General features: G+C 35.9%; 2 protein-coding genes across 12 annotated transcripts; one reads left to right on the forward strand and one right to left on the reverse strand.

Annotated features, from left to right (window-relative positions):
- Positions 1 to 1,852: 1,852 nt before the first annotated feature.
- On the reverse strand, positions 1,853 to 5,650 carry LOC110895076. Its single transcript, XM_022142341.2, has 2 exons — positions 5,287 to 5,650; positions 1,853 to 2,043 (listed from the first exon to the last, which is right to left on the reverse strand). The coding sequence occupies exons 1-2, from the start codon at positions 5,595 to 5,597 to the stop codon at positions 2,034 to 2,036; spliced, it is 321 nt and encodes a 106-aa protein (XP_021998033.1). The 5' UTR covers positions 5,598 to 5,650; the 3' UTR covers positions 1,853 to 2,033.
- A 1,282-nt stretch (positions 5,651 to 6,932) lies between these two features.
- LOC110895077 (transcription factor bHLH25) lies at positions 6,933 to 10,980 on the forward strand. 11 transcript variants are annotated; one of them, XM_022142345.2, is made up of 7 exons: positions 6,934 to 7,152; positions 7,252 to 7,491; positions 7,572 to 7,820; positions 7,994 to 8,356; positions 8,462 to 8,497; positions 8,993 to 9,053; positions 10,236 to 10,980. In XM_022142345.2, exons 3-6 carry the CDS (start codon positions 7,779 to 7,781, stop codon positions 9,029 to 9,031), a joined length of 480 nt encoding a protein of 159 aa, XP_021998037.1. In that variant the 5' UTR covers positions 6,934 to 7,152; positions 7,252 to 7,491; positions 7,572 to 7,778; the 3' UTR covers positions 9,032 to 9,053; positions 10,236 to 10,980. The 11 variants fall into 11 exon arrangements, 8 of the variants coding, with proteins under 8 accessions (XP_021998040.1, XP_021998037.1, XP_021998038.1 ...); XM_022142346.2 differs by lacking the exon at positions 10,236 to 10,980 and adding an exon at positions 9,270 to 10,141; XR_002566890.2 differs by having other exon boundaries at positions 6,935 to 7,152; positions 8,462 to 8,581.
- The last annotated feature ends 6,190 nt before the right edge of the window (positions 10,981 to 17,170 follow it).

Raw genomic sequence — 17,170 nt, forward strand, 5'->3', positions numbered from 1 at the left:
ATCCAAATACTTGCTAGATCCACAACCCTAGACGAACCAGTAGCGAACCTAGAACACAAATCACAAACAAATCAGAATATAACAGCGGTAACAACAAATCAGGAGTGATTTTCGCTCTGATACCATGTAAAATGGTATGAACAATACAGATCTAATGCAAAACAACAATAACAACACCAAAAATAGTGACAAAACGTGACGCAAAACTTTTATTACTTAACCAACCCAGAAAACACCCAAACCACCCAAGATCTTACAAACTGTAAGATCTATAAGAACAATACAACAATATATAATCAATTGATGATAATCAGTTGATTAGTCGGAAAGATACAACCAATACAAGATGATCCACAAGATCTATCAAACAATACAGAAGAAACTGATACAAGATCTGCTACAATTTTCAACAATACATCAGCAGATCAACAGCCAAACTCAGAGAGAACCGGAGAGACAAATGCGAGTGAAAGGAACAATCTGGAACCCTAGATCGCATCCAACAGCCTTTTATAAGTTGTAACTTAAAAGTTACAGTTTAGTCCACAAGAAAGGGAAATGATGATCAGACCCTCTGGAATGTTTCATAAAGAACCCTCATCTATCAACTTCAACACAAAACTGGAACACAATTTGTTACAACTATAATAACAACCAAGCCCTTGTGTAACTGCCAAGCCCAGACCATAAATACAACATTACAAAGCCCAAAATGTAAGCCGGATGAATTACAAAGAAAATGTAACTTATTACATTTTAACACAATCAATACCGACTGAATCCTTCTGCATGATGAACCCTCCGCAACACGCGAGCTTCACTATCGAGTTATTTATTTAACGAATAAAAAATGTATTAAAAAAATAAAATTCATGAAATAAAATACTATAAAAAATGAAATGGGGAAAGGGGAAGAAGGGGAACCACACCCCACACATGGGGATTTTTTTTTTTTTTTTGAAAGGTGTGAATTATTCATGAATGTCGGGAGGTCTGGCATACGTTGTCTTAATCGGGCCCGCGCTAGAGAGCCCCCTCGCAGAATAGATCCCTAATTTAAACTCTTCAATGAGAAACCCCTATCACTCAAACTCGAACTTGAGACCTAGAGGGGAAAACTCATCCAGGCCCACTATAAGTGGAACTAAAATACCTGTGGCCACCATTAGAGGATGAGGCGGACATGAAGATGAAGTGGCACCTTTGGAGGAAGGGGGAGCATACCGCATGTTCTAATTTGCTTTTATGGTTTGCATGTACTTGTCTGCAAAATAGTAACTTCATTTATACCCTTTTGTTTGTGGTTTTTATTTATAGATGATCAGGGTTTGCTGAACTTTAGTTGGGTTATGTGAAAACTAAGAAAAATCTATGAGGAATTGTGAGAAGCTTACGATTCAAATCACACAAGATCAGGTATTATGTTTTTAGTTTTCATGATGTCGACTTGAAATAAAATAACTGGTTAGCAAAAGCTTCTCTTCTGCCATTTATATCATATATTTAAATTAAAAACAACTATATTTTTTCTCTTTATTCAAGTAAATAATATTTTTTATACCTTTATCATTACTTTTTATTTTTCCTCCATACGCAATCAATTTCAAAATATATTAAAAAATTATAGAAGATAAACAATGTGTTCTCAAATATAGAGATGAACAGTAACATTCTCCCTCCACTAACAACCATTACTACTTTTTATAATATAAAAACCCTCTTCACATAATTTGGTGGACATATTGTGAATGCTCTTAGACAAGGATTATTAAGTGGTTAAGCCGCATTTTGAAATCGGCTGGTTATAACTCCGGCATTCTCGTGGCTTCATGTTTTTAGATATTTAATAATGTAAAAGAACAAACAAAAAAACCTGCATTTGTTGTCAAAATGTAGTAACATAGGTAAAGATTAATTAAAGAACATGTATGATTGAACACATAAGACTCGCAAACTAAAGTCTCAATAAAAAGGGATGTAACAATTTCCTCCTGAGTCAAAGTTATTATCCAGGAACGAACATGCTCATATGCTCAATAACCCCTGCATTAATCAAGTAAAACAGGTCACATAAGGCAAACCATTTTTTATGATACGTCACAAACTTCAGGTGAGAGCTGTATTGATACAGTAAGTATTAATCAAACAAATCTTTTAAAAACATTGAACAATTAATGTTTCAGATCCGCTCAACCTAAAAGAAATTTCTTGTTACCCAACCCGTGTAAAAAGTCGCCTAATGTGTCCTCAGTATTCATATGTGACAAGCTTTAAGCCTTCTAAAATGTTTTGTAAAGAATAATATTACTATTGTTAACAACACAGTTTTTTCAAGTCTTCTTTAATATAAACTAGTATAATGACCCGCCGCGCGTTGCGGTGGCACCAAAACTTAACATAACCCGAATTTATAACGTAAAATATTTGACCCAACTCGTTCCGAACGCAATTTATGTCAAAATGTAGATCAACTAAAAACGCACATAAAAATAAACACGAATATGTATTATATTTGATTAGACTCATTACCGAGAAAAAAAAACACGTCAACTTGGTCTAAACCGGAATGTACTTAAAAATAAGCACGTAAAAACATAGTTATTTTTTCGAGTAGTTTCTTTGTAGCACGACCTTTGTCATTTAATTTATTTTTATTACTAAGTGTGTAATAATAAATGTATTCAACTCGTGTAAATTATAAAACTCACTTAGTATAAAAATAAAATGATAATATTTACTTATAGTTATTATTAAAATAACCAAGAAAGAAAAGCAACAAAATGGAAACAAACAAAAAAATAACCAAGAAAGAAAAGCAACAAATAGGAAACAAATAAAAAAATAACCAAGAAGAAACCAAAAAGTTAAAATTAAAAGGAAGTTGGTAGCCTCGAACACAGAACCTTGTCTTTGAACAGAATCAATAAAACCAGCTTCACTGCAATCTAATTTATTTTATTGTTTATTTCTACTCTTTAAATATATATAGTTTGAGGTGACAAAGGTCGGTTGCATAGGCACCGACTTTGTCTTTTAAGACTATTAGATAATTAGAAAGTCGCCATTTTTTAAACAAAAAAACCTCATGCATGATTTTATTTCAATAGTTAGATTAGTACTGATAAGATATATGTTTCATAATCATACTTGACACATCTATAATTTATAAATATTAAAACATAAAACTATACACTAAATTTATTTTTATTTAATTTTGTTTTAGTTACAAGTGAAAAATGACCATTATGCTCTCACGTGAGTGGCACGTGTTAAGACTTAAGAGTTAACATAAAAAATTAGTTGAGTTAGGCAAAAGGACACCGCCTGTTGAGAAACACTAACATAAAGGACATCCAATGTAATTTCGTTAGTTAAAGGACAACACATGTAACTTGGCTCAAAGTTGAAGGACGTAAAATGCAATTTACTCTTAATAATAAGATGGTAACCCATAGCCTTAAAGCTTTAAAAAGAAGTACTATTGGCTTTCCCATGTTGCATAAACCCATCTGGTTCGGTTTGCCTGCTCTGCTACTCGAATATTTAACTACTTATTAGGTGCTTATTCCTATAAATCCTTTGACGGAAATCTTAAGGCCATATACAAAGTAATGTAGACTGTTTAATTAAATACTTGAAGGATAAAATGCAAATTGTTAATTGTGTGTGATATTGATATTCAATCATGGTTTAAGCCTTTAAGAACAAATCAGAGCTGTTCAATTATATAGGTCTATCTCTCTTCAAGCGTGTGAGAACACACACAAAAAATATCACAAACAGGTCTTTATTCGAATTCTTTCTACACAATTGAACTTAAAATAGTCATGCACCATCAGCACTTATTGGAATTTACTTTCATTGTCATCCCATATTAGTTGTCTAAACTCTACCACTGAGCTATATAGTTAATATCGCGATATATCACCAGTATATCGGTTATCAGTCCCCTGGTGAGATATCGGTGGAAGATATCGGTCAGAATATCGATACCAGTATTATCGGCGATATTGGATAGATATTTGATCGATATATCACCGATTTTCCCGATATCAGCACCTTTCTTCATAGTTCTAGCATTCATCTTTCTTCTTATTGTTGCTATTAGTGTTTTAGGTCTTAATTGTTAATTATTAGCGTTAAATGTTAGTGTTTTAAGTCTTAATCAGTTCCTACTTGCTACAATTGTTAGTGTTTTGCAAGTTGCAATAGATTAATTTGTTAATGATAGGAGAGTATACTGAATTGTTTTGTGTTAAATTGCTATATATATAAATTCAGTAAATATCGATATCGGTCCTTGAGTCATATCTGAATTTTAAAGCATTAACTACTTAGCCACTGAGGTCTACAATATCTTTCTGACTTCCAAATTTCTTATTAAAACTCCTTGGAAAGTTTAGTGAATAATCTATGTATAATGTGTGTTAGAAAAAAACTATATAAACATTCCTGTGTACACCTCTTAATAATTCTGCATTTAAAAGTTTTGCCATGAATAGATAAACTTGGGTACTTACTTGGTCTTAAGCATCTTGTCAAAACAAAATTCAAATCCGATTCATAAACCTTAAACAAACAAACACTACATCCCTCCAGAAACCAACAGGCTAAGGTGCATTCTCAAACATCACGCGTTAATATTCTTGTAAAAACCGAAGAAAAGCCTGAACAGCCGGTACCAAGGGTGATAAATCAAAGAGGTGCACTTAAAATTCTTTTATCATAGTGCCTTCAATTGGTTTCTCCCTTAGATATCCATCATATTACTTATTTAAACATATTAACAGTTCAAATTCTTCCAATTATACATCTTATTCTGCTCTCATATTACTTTATTCATCAATAAAAACCTAAAATCTATTGCAAAAAAGCTAGGTTTACCACAATCAAACATTTCTCAATCCTATGCGTTCGTAAATCACATATTAAACATATTTACAGTTCAAATTCTTCCAATTATACATCAAAATCTGCTCTCATAATCCTCTGTTCATCAATGAAAACCTAAAATCTATAGTAGTACCCTAAGTTTACAACAATCAGAACATTTCAGGATCCTTTACGTTCAGAAATCACATATTAATAGTTACTTAAACAAATTAACAATTCAAATTCTTCCAAGAATTATACATCAAATTCCGCTCTCATAATCCTCTGTTCATCAATGAAAACCTAAAATCTATAATAGTACCCTAAGTTTACCACAATCAAAACATTTCTAAATCCTACACGTTCACAAATCACATAAATCAAACACAAAACAAAATCAACAAATACCCGTACCTGACTTTTTTAACGAGAATCGACTTAAGCTTACGAGCTAGATCTTGAGATTTAAGCCGACGCTGTAGATTCTTTCGCGCCAAAATCCGTTTCTCTGAGTTTTTGATGTGATATATCTGTTCGTTCTTAATCATGCGTTCGATGCCACTCGACTGCATTATCCTCTGCATAAACGTTAGTCCTCTCTCCAAGTTGTTGTTGAATATCTTCACTCGGATCCCCCTCCATTGTTGTAGATCTGAGCTCCGGTGAGTTAATCCGGCATGTGGCCGTGTGAAGATTGACGAAAGGGTTTTGTATGTAGAGTTCATCGTGCTAGGGTTTCGGTTTTGGGGATTTTGGTGTAATAACAATTGGAGTTACAATCGGATCAAAATGATGGGTTTGGTTTGTTTATTATTCGGCCCGACCCGGCCCGAAGATAACCTGACGGTTAAGGATATGTTTGATATGGAGCTTTTATGAGCTTCTAGCTTTAAGATTTTAAGAAAAAACTTATAATCAATAAAAAATTTTGTTTGATTGAAGGAGCTTGAAGCTTTTAGATTAGGAGTTTGAAGTTTTTAGTTGAACGCTCCTACTAGTAGCGTTTAGAAGGAGCTACAACCTTTTAGTGAAAAATGACTATTTTAACATCTAATGCTGCAGGGTATGGGGGACGTTCCCATCCCGTCTTGGTCCGACGACGCCAGCAACACCAACCCTTCCCCGTCCTAATCGTCGTTCCCTGGACGTTGGCGACGAAGCATAATTTTGGCCCCCCCTCCATAAAAGTAACTGTTAGATAAATAAAAAAAATCCATTTTCAAAATAAAAACCAACGGTCAAATATCTAAAATATATATATATATATTTCAAATCCATTTTCACCTCCATTCACCATTTTAACCCCAAATTTCCATCCCTCTCACTTCAGTTTTATAAATCTTCTTCCACTCTTATAATCTTATACTCTATCATGGATCCCTTCAACAACCCGAACAATCCCAACAACCCGACCCAACCTAATGTTTTCTCGGTTCCGGGATATTATCTGATGCTAGAACCGAACCAATTCTCGCAATATTCATCAAATACGTTTGCATCATTCCAACATTCGCCGAACCAATTCGCTCAATTCTCTCAAAATCAAGCCCTTCAACAAATGATGATGCGGATGCTTTTAATTTCCCACCAAACCCGACACCACCCGTTCAACCACAACTGATCCCGACGCAACCCGTTCAACAATCTGAACCCGACGACGATGTGGAGGTTGTTCCCGAAACCCAACCGCCTAAAGAAAAAGGCAAACGAAAAAAAGGCAAGCAAGTGGTGGGTGAGCAACCGTCCAAACCGAAGTCGACTAAGTGGACGCCAATCGAAGAAGAAGCCTTAGCCAAGGCTTACATAAGCACGTCTACACACCCGACAAAAGGTTGGTATTTTTTTTAAAGTTTATCTTTTTTTTAAGTTTATATATTTTTTAAAGTTTAAAGATTTTTTTAAAGTTTGTTTTTCTAATTTTTTTCTTAACAGTTTCTAACTTTTTTAAAGTTTGTTTATTTATATCTATTAATTTTAGAACTGAATGAATAGTGCCAGAGATCCTGGCACATATTCATTGGGCCAACTTTTCAGCCCACGTGTTTTGTTCACGTTAAAACCTTATGCCATACATCAAAACACCAGCAATAAACCCACCGCTCTTCCAATTAGAAAAAAATTCAGTTGCCAGAGATATCGTCAAAGGATTGGATAGAGCGTTGGGCACGCCGGCGAGAGCGGCCAAGCTGTGGCGGAGCAACGGCGATAATACCGCTTTCCGCCAAGTGCACGGTTGGGATTAAGCGTCGGCGGTGGTCCCACGTTGAGCAAACAAAACCGGTAAGTTTACCACCTCCGATTTGGTTATGAAATCAGTAGATCAATGTCATGCAACATCCTTTTTGGTTGGATCTGGTGTTAACGGCGATGTTTGTTCAGGTTCCGGCCAGATTAGGGTTCCGGCCATTATCCGGTCACCAGCTTACATCTTGGATGGTGGATTGGCCGGCTCTTGGAGGTGATTGGCTTAGCTTGGTGGTTCCTCTGGCAAATCGATTGTATCATTCTTTTTCTTTTTCAATTGTATTATGGAAGACCAGCAACCAACATCTCTAATCTGAATCGTTTTGCTATATGAAATACACCTAATGTTGCTCATGGTTTTCGATTAGGGGTCATGTGAGTTTTCTTAATCTCAAATGAAGGTAATTAACTATATGAACGCATCGTTCTGCTTATCATGTGTACATGGATTTTAGGTTTATCACATTAAAGTAGCTTGCTCAACTGTCTGTGGTTAATAGAAGAGATATAGGGGAGTAAGAGCAACAAGAGAATTCGTTGATCGATACAACTTTTTTTCCATCCTAAATCATGTCCCAATCTGACTCGACTTGACTGGAACCTTTCGAGTTAGACTTAGTTAGTTACTCTAATGCATACCGCCACCAGAAACCTTGGAAAGTATGACGTCCGGAGGTGGTGAACGGCTCCCACCACAAACGCGGGTAGGTTGCCACCACCGAATATTGCGTCCCATGGGCCACTTAGTACAGATACCACCATCTGTTGAATGAAAATGATATGTTAAATTGTGTTTCAAACTTTCAATACCATAAAGTTATGTACCATGCATCATGGGTGCACTATTTTCTCATAATTTGCATGTTACGAATGATAGATGGATAAGGCTTATGTTCTCGGAGATGCAATCGAGTACATGAAAACCCTTCAAGAGGAAGTGAAAACACTTGAGGAGCAGACCTCCAAGAGATCAAACGTAGAATCTAGAAGATTTGAGATGGTGACCGTTGGCGGTGAAATATCTTCATCAGACGAAAATATCTCATGTTTATCAGAGCAATTGCCTGAAATCAAGGCACGGTTCATATGCAACGATGTTCTAATAAGAATCCATTGTGAGAAAAAACTGGGTGTTGTTGGAAAAACATTAGCTGAAATAGAGAAGCTGCACTTATCTGTGATCAACAGCAATGCTGTGATCTTTGCCAACTCTATGCTTCATATCACCGTAGTCGCTCAGGTAAAGATTTGACTTTTTGTGTGATGAGCGTTGACCTTTTGATTTTATATCTGAAGTTTGTGGTTTGGTGTGAATTAATTGAAACCCATGTTATATTTTTCACAGATGGATAAAGATTTAACGATGACAGCGAAGGATTTTGTAAGAAATTTACATTCCGGTCTCAAGCAATTCATGTGAAGACTAGAAAGCGCGGTTCTTTATCTGTGCAGTTAATCTTGCTTGGTAAAAAGAATTGAAACCTTTAAAGGGGGCTATGGGTTCAATTTGCAGGAGGGTTTCTGTTTCTAACTGTAATGGTTGACTTTGTTGACCTTTTTAACAAACCCTCTTGTTGTAAATAAGTAACCTTTTGGCTGGATGTACATAAGTGGGCATTCCTGTTCACAACTTCCTTTCTCTATTAAGATTTATTATATGGTTTATAAATGAAAACACAAAGCTTTGTGTCAGTCAGTTAGTTATGACTTGAAACACGTGATAGTTAACAAATAAATTTTTGTCGAGTTAGAAATTCATGGTAAGTTACTTATTGCGGATTGGTTATCACATTTAGTCTAAATAGCTGCTAATTTAAGCTTTAAGGTTTCCGTGATTTAGTAACTAATTATTCTTCATAATTTGTGTTTATGTCAGGTTATGATTTTAGTCTGTCAAAGGATCGCATACTCATGAGGATGTGCAAAAATGTCTTGAGGTCAATATCTTTCGATTTTTCATCTCATATGATTGTGTTTTGAGGTTGGGTCACTTTCAATGTTTCAACTGAGAACGGTTATGACACAAACAAAGTAGTTTGTTAGATTGCAGGTCATATTTTATTTGTAACGGGGTAAACTTCATATGGTAAGGTAAGATTATAGCTTGTAGGTCGGGTTACAACTTTGATTGCAATTTATTTTTTATTCTGTAGGTGCAGCTAGCATCTTTGCATATGGTAGGGTGATTATGGGTTGTTGATCAGCTTACAACTTTGATTGTAACAACTTTTTTTTGTGTGTATATGAAAAGCCATTGGGTTCCAATAAGATTATCACATATTTGAGTTTCAATATTTAATGCCTCCTTTTTCGCTCAAATAGAAGGATATGCAAAATTTAAAAAATGTACTTTTCATAATTTACTTATACATATTTTTGGTTTTGTATTTGCAACATCATATAACCATCGTTTGCAAATGTAATTGTAAAAATTCTACTATATCATAAAATTACTACACATACTGTATGTGCTTACATATTGTTTGAAGTCTTTATATTACTTGGGCATGTTTTTTGGCGTTAAGATAAATGGTGAAAAAAAGGTCCATATTTCTATCATGTTTGTGGCTTAAGCTTGCTATATTTCAACCCAAACTGGACTTCTTATGTGCAGGTATTAGGACGATACATCGGTCACAAAACTAACTTTGTTCAACAAGTATTTAAATTCTTTTTATATATGTGTTATCACCAAACAGAAGTCTCTCATTAGTCCAATTGCACCAGAATTCACCTACAAACTGGAATTCCTGCTGCAACCAGACTTCACCTTCAAACTGGGATTCCCATCGCGACACAGGGACGGTTTTAATAAAATACAAAACATGTATTCCGGATATTTCTCTTTGTTCGGTTCTTTCTATCGTTGTGATGTGCTTATTTTTAGTGTTTGATATATTTTTAGGTTTTTTTTTGTTGTAGCGCGTTATTGAAACCGACACCCGCCGCAACGCGCGCGATTGATTTTACTAGTTTTTTTAAATTTTAAATTTTTGTTAACAGTTTGTTTATTTTGTTTAAAGTTTTTTTATTTTGTTAACAGTTTGTTTATTTTTTTTAATTTTTGTTTGTAGTGTGTTTATTTTGTTTATTTTATATATTTTGTTTGTTTTTTATAGGTAATAACCAAGCGGGTGGCGGGTTTTGGTCCAAGGTTTTGGCGAAGTTCCTCATGCTTATGGACCAAGGCCCGTATCGAGATATCGACTCGGTGTCATCAAAGTGGCGGAAAATGAACGGGTTCGTCAATAAGTTTTGCGACGAATATAATAAAATATATACAAGTGGGCGTCGTAGCGGCATGAGCGACGACGATGTGTTTAAACAAGCGTTGGAGAAGTATAAGGCGAACAATGGTAATACCAACTTTGCACACGTTCGCGCGTGGGAAATTTTGAAAACGCAACCAAAATGAGCGTCGATTCCCAACGAGGTGGAGATGGCGAAACGCCAAAAAACATCGGAAACGGGTAGTTTTAGCGCCGGTGGATCGGACGCAAGGTGTCACATAAACTTAAATGATGACGCCGAGTTTGACGAAGAGGGGTACGCCGTACATGAAGAGGAGCGTCCACAGGGTCGGGACAAATCAAAGAAGGAGATGGCCAAGGGGAAAGAAAAGGAAAAGGTGGACCCAAAGATGGAAGAGTTTATGGAACACTTAAAAACGTACACAGACGTCTCGGCCCAAAAGGCGAAGGCGAAGGAGCGGGCCGTCAAAGAAAAAACTCGTGTAGCGGAAGAAAAGTTACGCGAGAATGTCTGATTGTCGAATGAGAAAATCCGAATTTCTGATGAAAAAATTCGGCTCAAGGAATGGGAAATAATAACGATGGATGTCGATGAGTATCCCGAGCCGAAACGTTCGATGTTGAAAAAACTAAAAACCGACATCATGAAGAAGCATCAAATTATTTAACTCTATGTTTTTTTTATTAAGTTTATGTTTTTTTATTAAGTGTATGCTTTTTTATGTTTATGTAATGTAATGTCTTTTAATATTAATGAAAATATTTTTGTTAGTTTATTTGGTAAATGTTAAAAAAAAAGTTGAAGATTAAAAAAAAGTAGAAGATTAAAAAAAACATAAAAGTGGTGGGGAGGACTAGGACTAGGATCATCCTCCATACCCTCTAGTTTTGAGGGATGGACCATCCTTGGGAGGACTATGACGTGCTGCCTACGTGGCGGATCATCCTCCCTTGGAGGACCATCACCATACCCTCTAGCCTAAGAGCATTCACATCCATTCCATTAAATTCTCTGTGTGGAGTTTTTTTATAATATAAGTCTCCCCTTGTTCCCACACCCCTATATCTTATTTTCACATCCCTAGTGTATACGGGCCGTACACAAAATATACGTCCCGTATAGAATGTTTTTGAATAGGAAAATGCGCAGAGAATGTTTTTTTGATTTTACTATATACGGCCCGTATATAGTTATACGAGCCGTATACATGTTTATACGATTTGTATAAATGTATACATGGAATTATTTTGGTAGGTTTTTGATGTTACCAAATGTATACGGGCCGTATAAATGTATACAGGCCATATATAAGGATGTTTTTTCAAGTATCGCGTTTTTTCCACTAAAAACACCATCATTCTAGGGTTTCTAAACTCTTCATCACCTTTAACAACGTTGATCGGAACACACCGCTTAAATCGGAGCACAAGTAGAGTAATGTTACCGATCAGTCCGTTGATCGAGTAACTAGCAGAAGAACCCGACAAAAACAAGTTCTCCACAGTTTGTTATTCAGATCTCTATTCGGTCATCTTTCCAAACTACAATACACGATAACTTTAAACTTTATAGTGTGTGATTTGACAAGGAAATGATTGGAGGTGATTGCTACTTTTAATAAGTTGTCATAGTTGTCAAATTTGATTTCAACAAATCTTTTCCTTTTCCTTTAATTTCTAGAACATTCTCCGTAACATGAAGACGTGTCGGATTCTTCTACTAGTGGTATTTTAATGAAGTATTGAAGATTGAATGTGCAAACCCAACCGTTTTTTACTACGGAAACGGTGGCTATGCGAAATACAAACCGCAATCTTTTGTGACTATGGGAAACACAAGTTTTCTTTTTGAGCTTGATGGATGTCAGTTATCTCAGTTGAGGCGGGCATTGTTTAAATCTGAATATAACTAGATGTTACGTGTAACTTCATTAAACCAAGAACAAAGCCTATCTCGAAACACATGTGTTTGTATCAACGTTTTTTATCACCCTGTGTGAGCATTGGAAACCTGACAAACAGTCTTGACAACTGTGACAACTTATCTATCTGTGTGTGTCACATCCATCCTGTTTTAGCAATTGCTATGATTAATTTTACAGATTTTTTTCTAATTAGCGTTGTTAACTACCAAAAGAATGCATACACAAATAGTTCTAGTGGACGAAGCAAAGAGACCGTTGTGTATCTGAATCAGGTTCTCAAACAAACACTACTAAAGATGAGTTGGTGATAAATATTGGAGCTGTTATCTCGGTTGTTCAGTACTTTCGTGATAATAAAACAAGCAGGCATTGATTTTGCCAAGATTGAAGGAAAGAATCTGGCCATAAGCATTGTGGATTCTCAGCGTTATTCGAATGTAAGTGGATCGAGTGATACGCTTATCTATTCTGGTCAAGGTGGGCATGGTTTGTTCGGGAGTAAATCACCACCCAAAGATCAACAACTTGTGAGTGGGAATATGGCTATGAAGACGTGTCAGGTTCTGCTAGTTATTCGGAATGTTTCGAATCATCACAGAAGACGTGTCGGGTTCTACTAGTTATTCAGAATGTTTCGAATCATAACAGAAGACGGATGCGGTTTGCATATTCAATCTTCATTGCTTCATTAAAATTACAACACACGATAAAATGCTTGGAAAATTGCATCAACTCTCCTATATCAACATACTCTTCTCCAGACGCTTAGTTGTTATGAATGATAACTTGAGGGGTCTAGTTAACTTTCAGATTCAGATTTAGGAAGCAGATGATTTGTCAAAAAACATGGTCAACGTAGTAAAATGTGAGCTTTTACACCAAACATATCGGTTGATGAAACTGAAGCTCTTATTTCAGTTATTTCTGTTGATCCACAAATTCCATTGTTTAAATCAGAATCAGGATCGTTCTAATAGATTAAAGAGAATAAACCATTTTTTACCAATTTTTACCCATAGTATACGGGTCGTATACAATCATCGTATACATTATATACAATCGGTTAAAATTTTTTCACATGCTGTATACGACCGTATAATAGTATACGGCCCGTATTTAAAGGGCAAAAATGATCTGTTAAAATTTTTCACATGTTGTATACGGGTCGTATAATAGTATACGACCCGTATTCTCAGGGTAAAAAATGGTTTACTCTCTTTAATCTATTAGAACGATCCAAAAAACGAAGAACAAAGTCAAATGTGATCAAACTTGGACATCAGACGTAAATCTTGATTCGGATTTCTATTCGGTCATCTTTCCAAACTACAACACACGATAAGTTTACACTTTATATAGTGTGTGATTTGACCGGTTGTATTCAGTTATTTCTGTTGATCCACAAATTCCAACAAATATTTCACTCCAGTACTTGAAACTTGAGCGCATAAATCAATTCAAAACCCTCACCCATCAAAATCAACCAGAAAACCAAAGGAAAAAGTGTAGATAATGGCTGATGGTTCTTCGTTGAGGAAACCAAACGTAGACGGAGATGATAGGCCTGGTAACCAGAAGAGAAAAAACCTCGAGTAATCAATTGTATTTTTTTAGTTGATTCTCTTGTTAAGTTTCTGAACCAACCGAAATCCACAAATTCCAACAGTTTCTTCGTAGATTCTGTCCGGTTTCCAAACTCTTTCACTCAAAGTTAATATTCACTGTGGTGGATGCAAGCATAAAGTTAGAAAAATACTCAAGAAGATGGATAAGCAATCACCGGTACGGGTTTTGGTGTTTTGGTAGGTTGAAAGAGGTGAATGGTCCTTGTTTTTCCATGTATGTGACAAAACAAGGATCGTTCTAATCATCACAGAAGACGTGTCGGGTTCTTCTGCTAGTTATTCAGAATGTTTCGAATCATCACAGAAGACGTGTCGGGTTCTTCTGCTAGTACTTCCGAGATCTGAACCAACAGAAATCAACAATTTCCAACAAATTGTCAGGTTAGGAAGCTCAACTTGAACGGACGATATGTATCTTCTATCATGCGACGGACACAATTCTTGCAAGTTAAATCCACAATCAACGTATACAGGTGCAAGAGAATGGCGAGTTATTTTCAGTTATTTCTGTTGATCCACAAATTCCATTGTTTAAATCAGAATCAGGTTATCAAGACAAGGATCATTCTAATAGATTAAAGAGAATAAACCATTTTTTACCCATAGTATACGAGCCGTATAAAAATACACGGCCCGTATACGATCATCGTATACATTGTATACGATCGGTAAAAAAAAATTACCGAGAGTATACGGCCGTATAAACCGTATACGGCCCGTATACATATGGTAAAAAATGGTAAAAACCTCTTTAATCTATTAGAACGATCCAATAAACGAAGAACAAAGCCTATTTTCAAAACACAGGTTCATACAGTGCTGTAATAGGTTGTGGTTCAGCCAAAATGACATCTAGCATTACTAACGGTTCAAGTAAGTGTCTAAAAATCTGAAAATTCAGGTTTACCTTGTTAGTTTCTCAAACAAACAAAATCATCTGCTTCCTGAATCTGAATCAGAATGTTAACTTTGAGTCATAAACCCTTAATCCCAACACTTCTCTAAAAAAAATTTGTTTCTTTCCTTTTCATGAGTTAAAACCGGTGATGGACATCAAGGGTTCGAAGGATTGTAGTAGTATGACATTGGCACCACTGTGAAAATTGCATCAGGAATCTCAACTTTAACGGACGATATGTATCTTCTATCATGCGACGGACCCAATTCTTGCTCAACTCTTCTATTATGAACGGATTATTGGCCATTTTTCGACCGAGTAATCAATTGTATTTTTTAGTTGCTTCTCTTGTTAAGTTTCCGACCCAACCGAAATCCACAAATTGAAGTCTTGCAACTTAAATCAGAATCAGGTTCTCAAGACAAGGATCGTTCTAATAGATTAAAGAGAATAAACCCTCGTTTCTTCATCTTCATCTTCAATTTCGAGAACATTCTCCTTGTGTATGTGCTTGTGTTGTAGAAACCGGTGATGAATTTGTATACACAACCGAACGTTCATTACTGTTCTGAAATTGGAGAACCGTTGTGTATTTGCTTACTCTGGAATTGGAGAACCATTGTTTATATTGAATCAGGTTGTAAACCCTACTTGGAAACCGGTGTATGTGCTTGTGCTGTAGAAACCGGTGGTGAATTTGCGTACACAACTGAAGGTTCAGTGCACGAAAAGTTTCTTACGAAATGTACGTGACAAAACAAGGATGTTGGTAATTAAACGCATGTACGTGACAAAACAATGATCGTTCTAATAGATTAAACGAGAATAAACCAAGGATGTTGGGAATTCGCATAAACATATATTCGTTTCATAACCTCCTCCTATAAATCAACCACAACTCACCCGAGATGAAACCGAACCAAGAATACTTCAAACATTCTAAACCCTACCTGGAAACAAACCAACAAAATCCTGATAGTGAAAAACATCAGCAACCATTTTTTCTTTTCCTTCAATTTCGAGAACACTTCGACAGGGACACAAAAGCACTCTAAGTGGCCGCAGCTGCATCCGTAACAAATCTAACAAAACAAGGATCGTTCTAATAGATTAGAAACCCTTGAATCCCAACGCTTCTCTAAAAGAGCCTGTATTAGAAACCATCCTATGTCTTTTACCAACCGAAGAGGCAGCAAGGACAAATAATACTTCATTTATCGAGAAACCATACTGTCAAGAAACTAACATCTTTTAATACTTCATTTGTCGAGAAACCATACTGTCAAGAAACTAACATCTTTTAATACTTCATTTGTCGAGAAACCATACTGTCAAGAAACTAACATCTTTTAATACTTCATTTGTCAGATAATACTTCATTTGTCGAGAAACCATACTGTCAAGAAACTAACATCTTTTAATATTTCATTTGTAACCGTAAGGATAATGCAAATTTGTACGTAAAGATCTCTACACAAACTCTTCTACATCTTTTATCCAATTGTCCATCACTTAAGACCTTGAAAGATTTGTTGAAATCGAAGAAAAGAGTAACTAGCAGAAGACGTGTCGGGTTCTTCCAATAAATTGTGTATGTGCTTGTGCTGTAGAAACCAGTGATGAATTTGTGTATCTAAATCAGGTTCTCTGCCTTAGATCGGTCATTCCTTGTGATACATAAACGTTGTATTCTTGTCTTTCAGAAGAGTTGGAATTGAACCAAGAATACTTCAAAGATTCTAAACCTTACCTGGAAACATGGAAACAAACCAACAAAATCCTGATAGTCTTCTAGCAGAACCTGACACGTCTTCTATGATGATTCGAAACATTCACGGACCACAATGGACTCAGACTCATACTACTCACCCTCCCCTGAGGAAAAAGTTTTCCCGACGACTCAAGATAAAGCAGTTGGTTTGTGTTCATATCAGCGTTGTTTATCACCTTGTGTAAGCATTGGGAACCCGACCACTAGCAGAAGAACCCGAAACGTCTTCTATGATGATTCGAAACATTGGACTCAAACTCATTGTTGCGAATTTGGTTTCTTCGGTACAGGCTGATGAAACCGAAGCTGTTATTTCGGTTGTTCAGTACTTTCGAGACGATTCAAGTGAGTCATATGAAGCAAGTGTCTGTCTATTCAATTGAGAGGAATCATTGCATTACATCCCCGTTGAAAACAAGTGGTTGTAATGACGGGACCCTTGATTAAAACGCTTCTCCTTACAACTCTCATCAAATGTCGCACTCTTCCTTTTTATTACAGTCATACGACACGTTTTTTTGTTCTTCAATCTTTGTTACTTGTTAATGTTTTATTTTTTCCTACTTTTAGAAAGATTTGACCAT

This window comes from Helianthus annuus, chromosome 12, assembly GCF_002127325.2.
Source record: "Helianthus annuus cultivar XRQ/B chromosome 12, HanXRQr2.0-SUNRISE, whole genome shotgun sequence".
Lineage (NCBI taxonomy): Eukaryota > Viridiplantae > Streptophyta > Magnoliopsida > Asterales > Asteraceae > Helianthus > Helianthus annuus.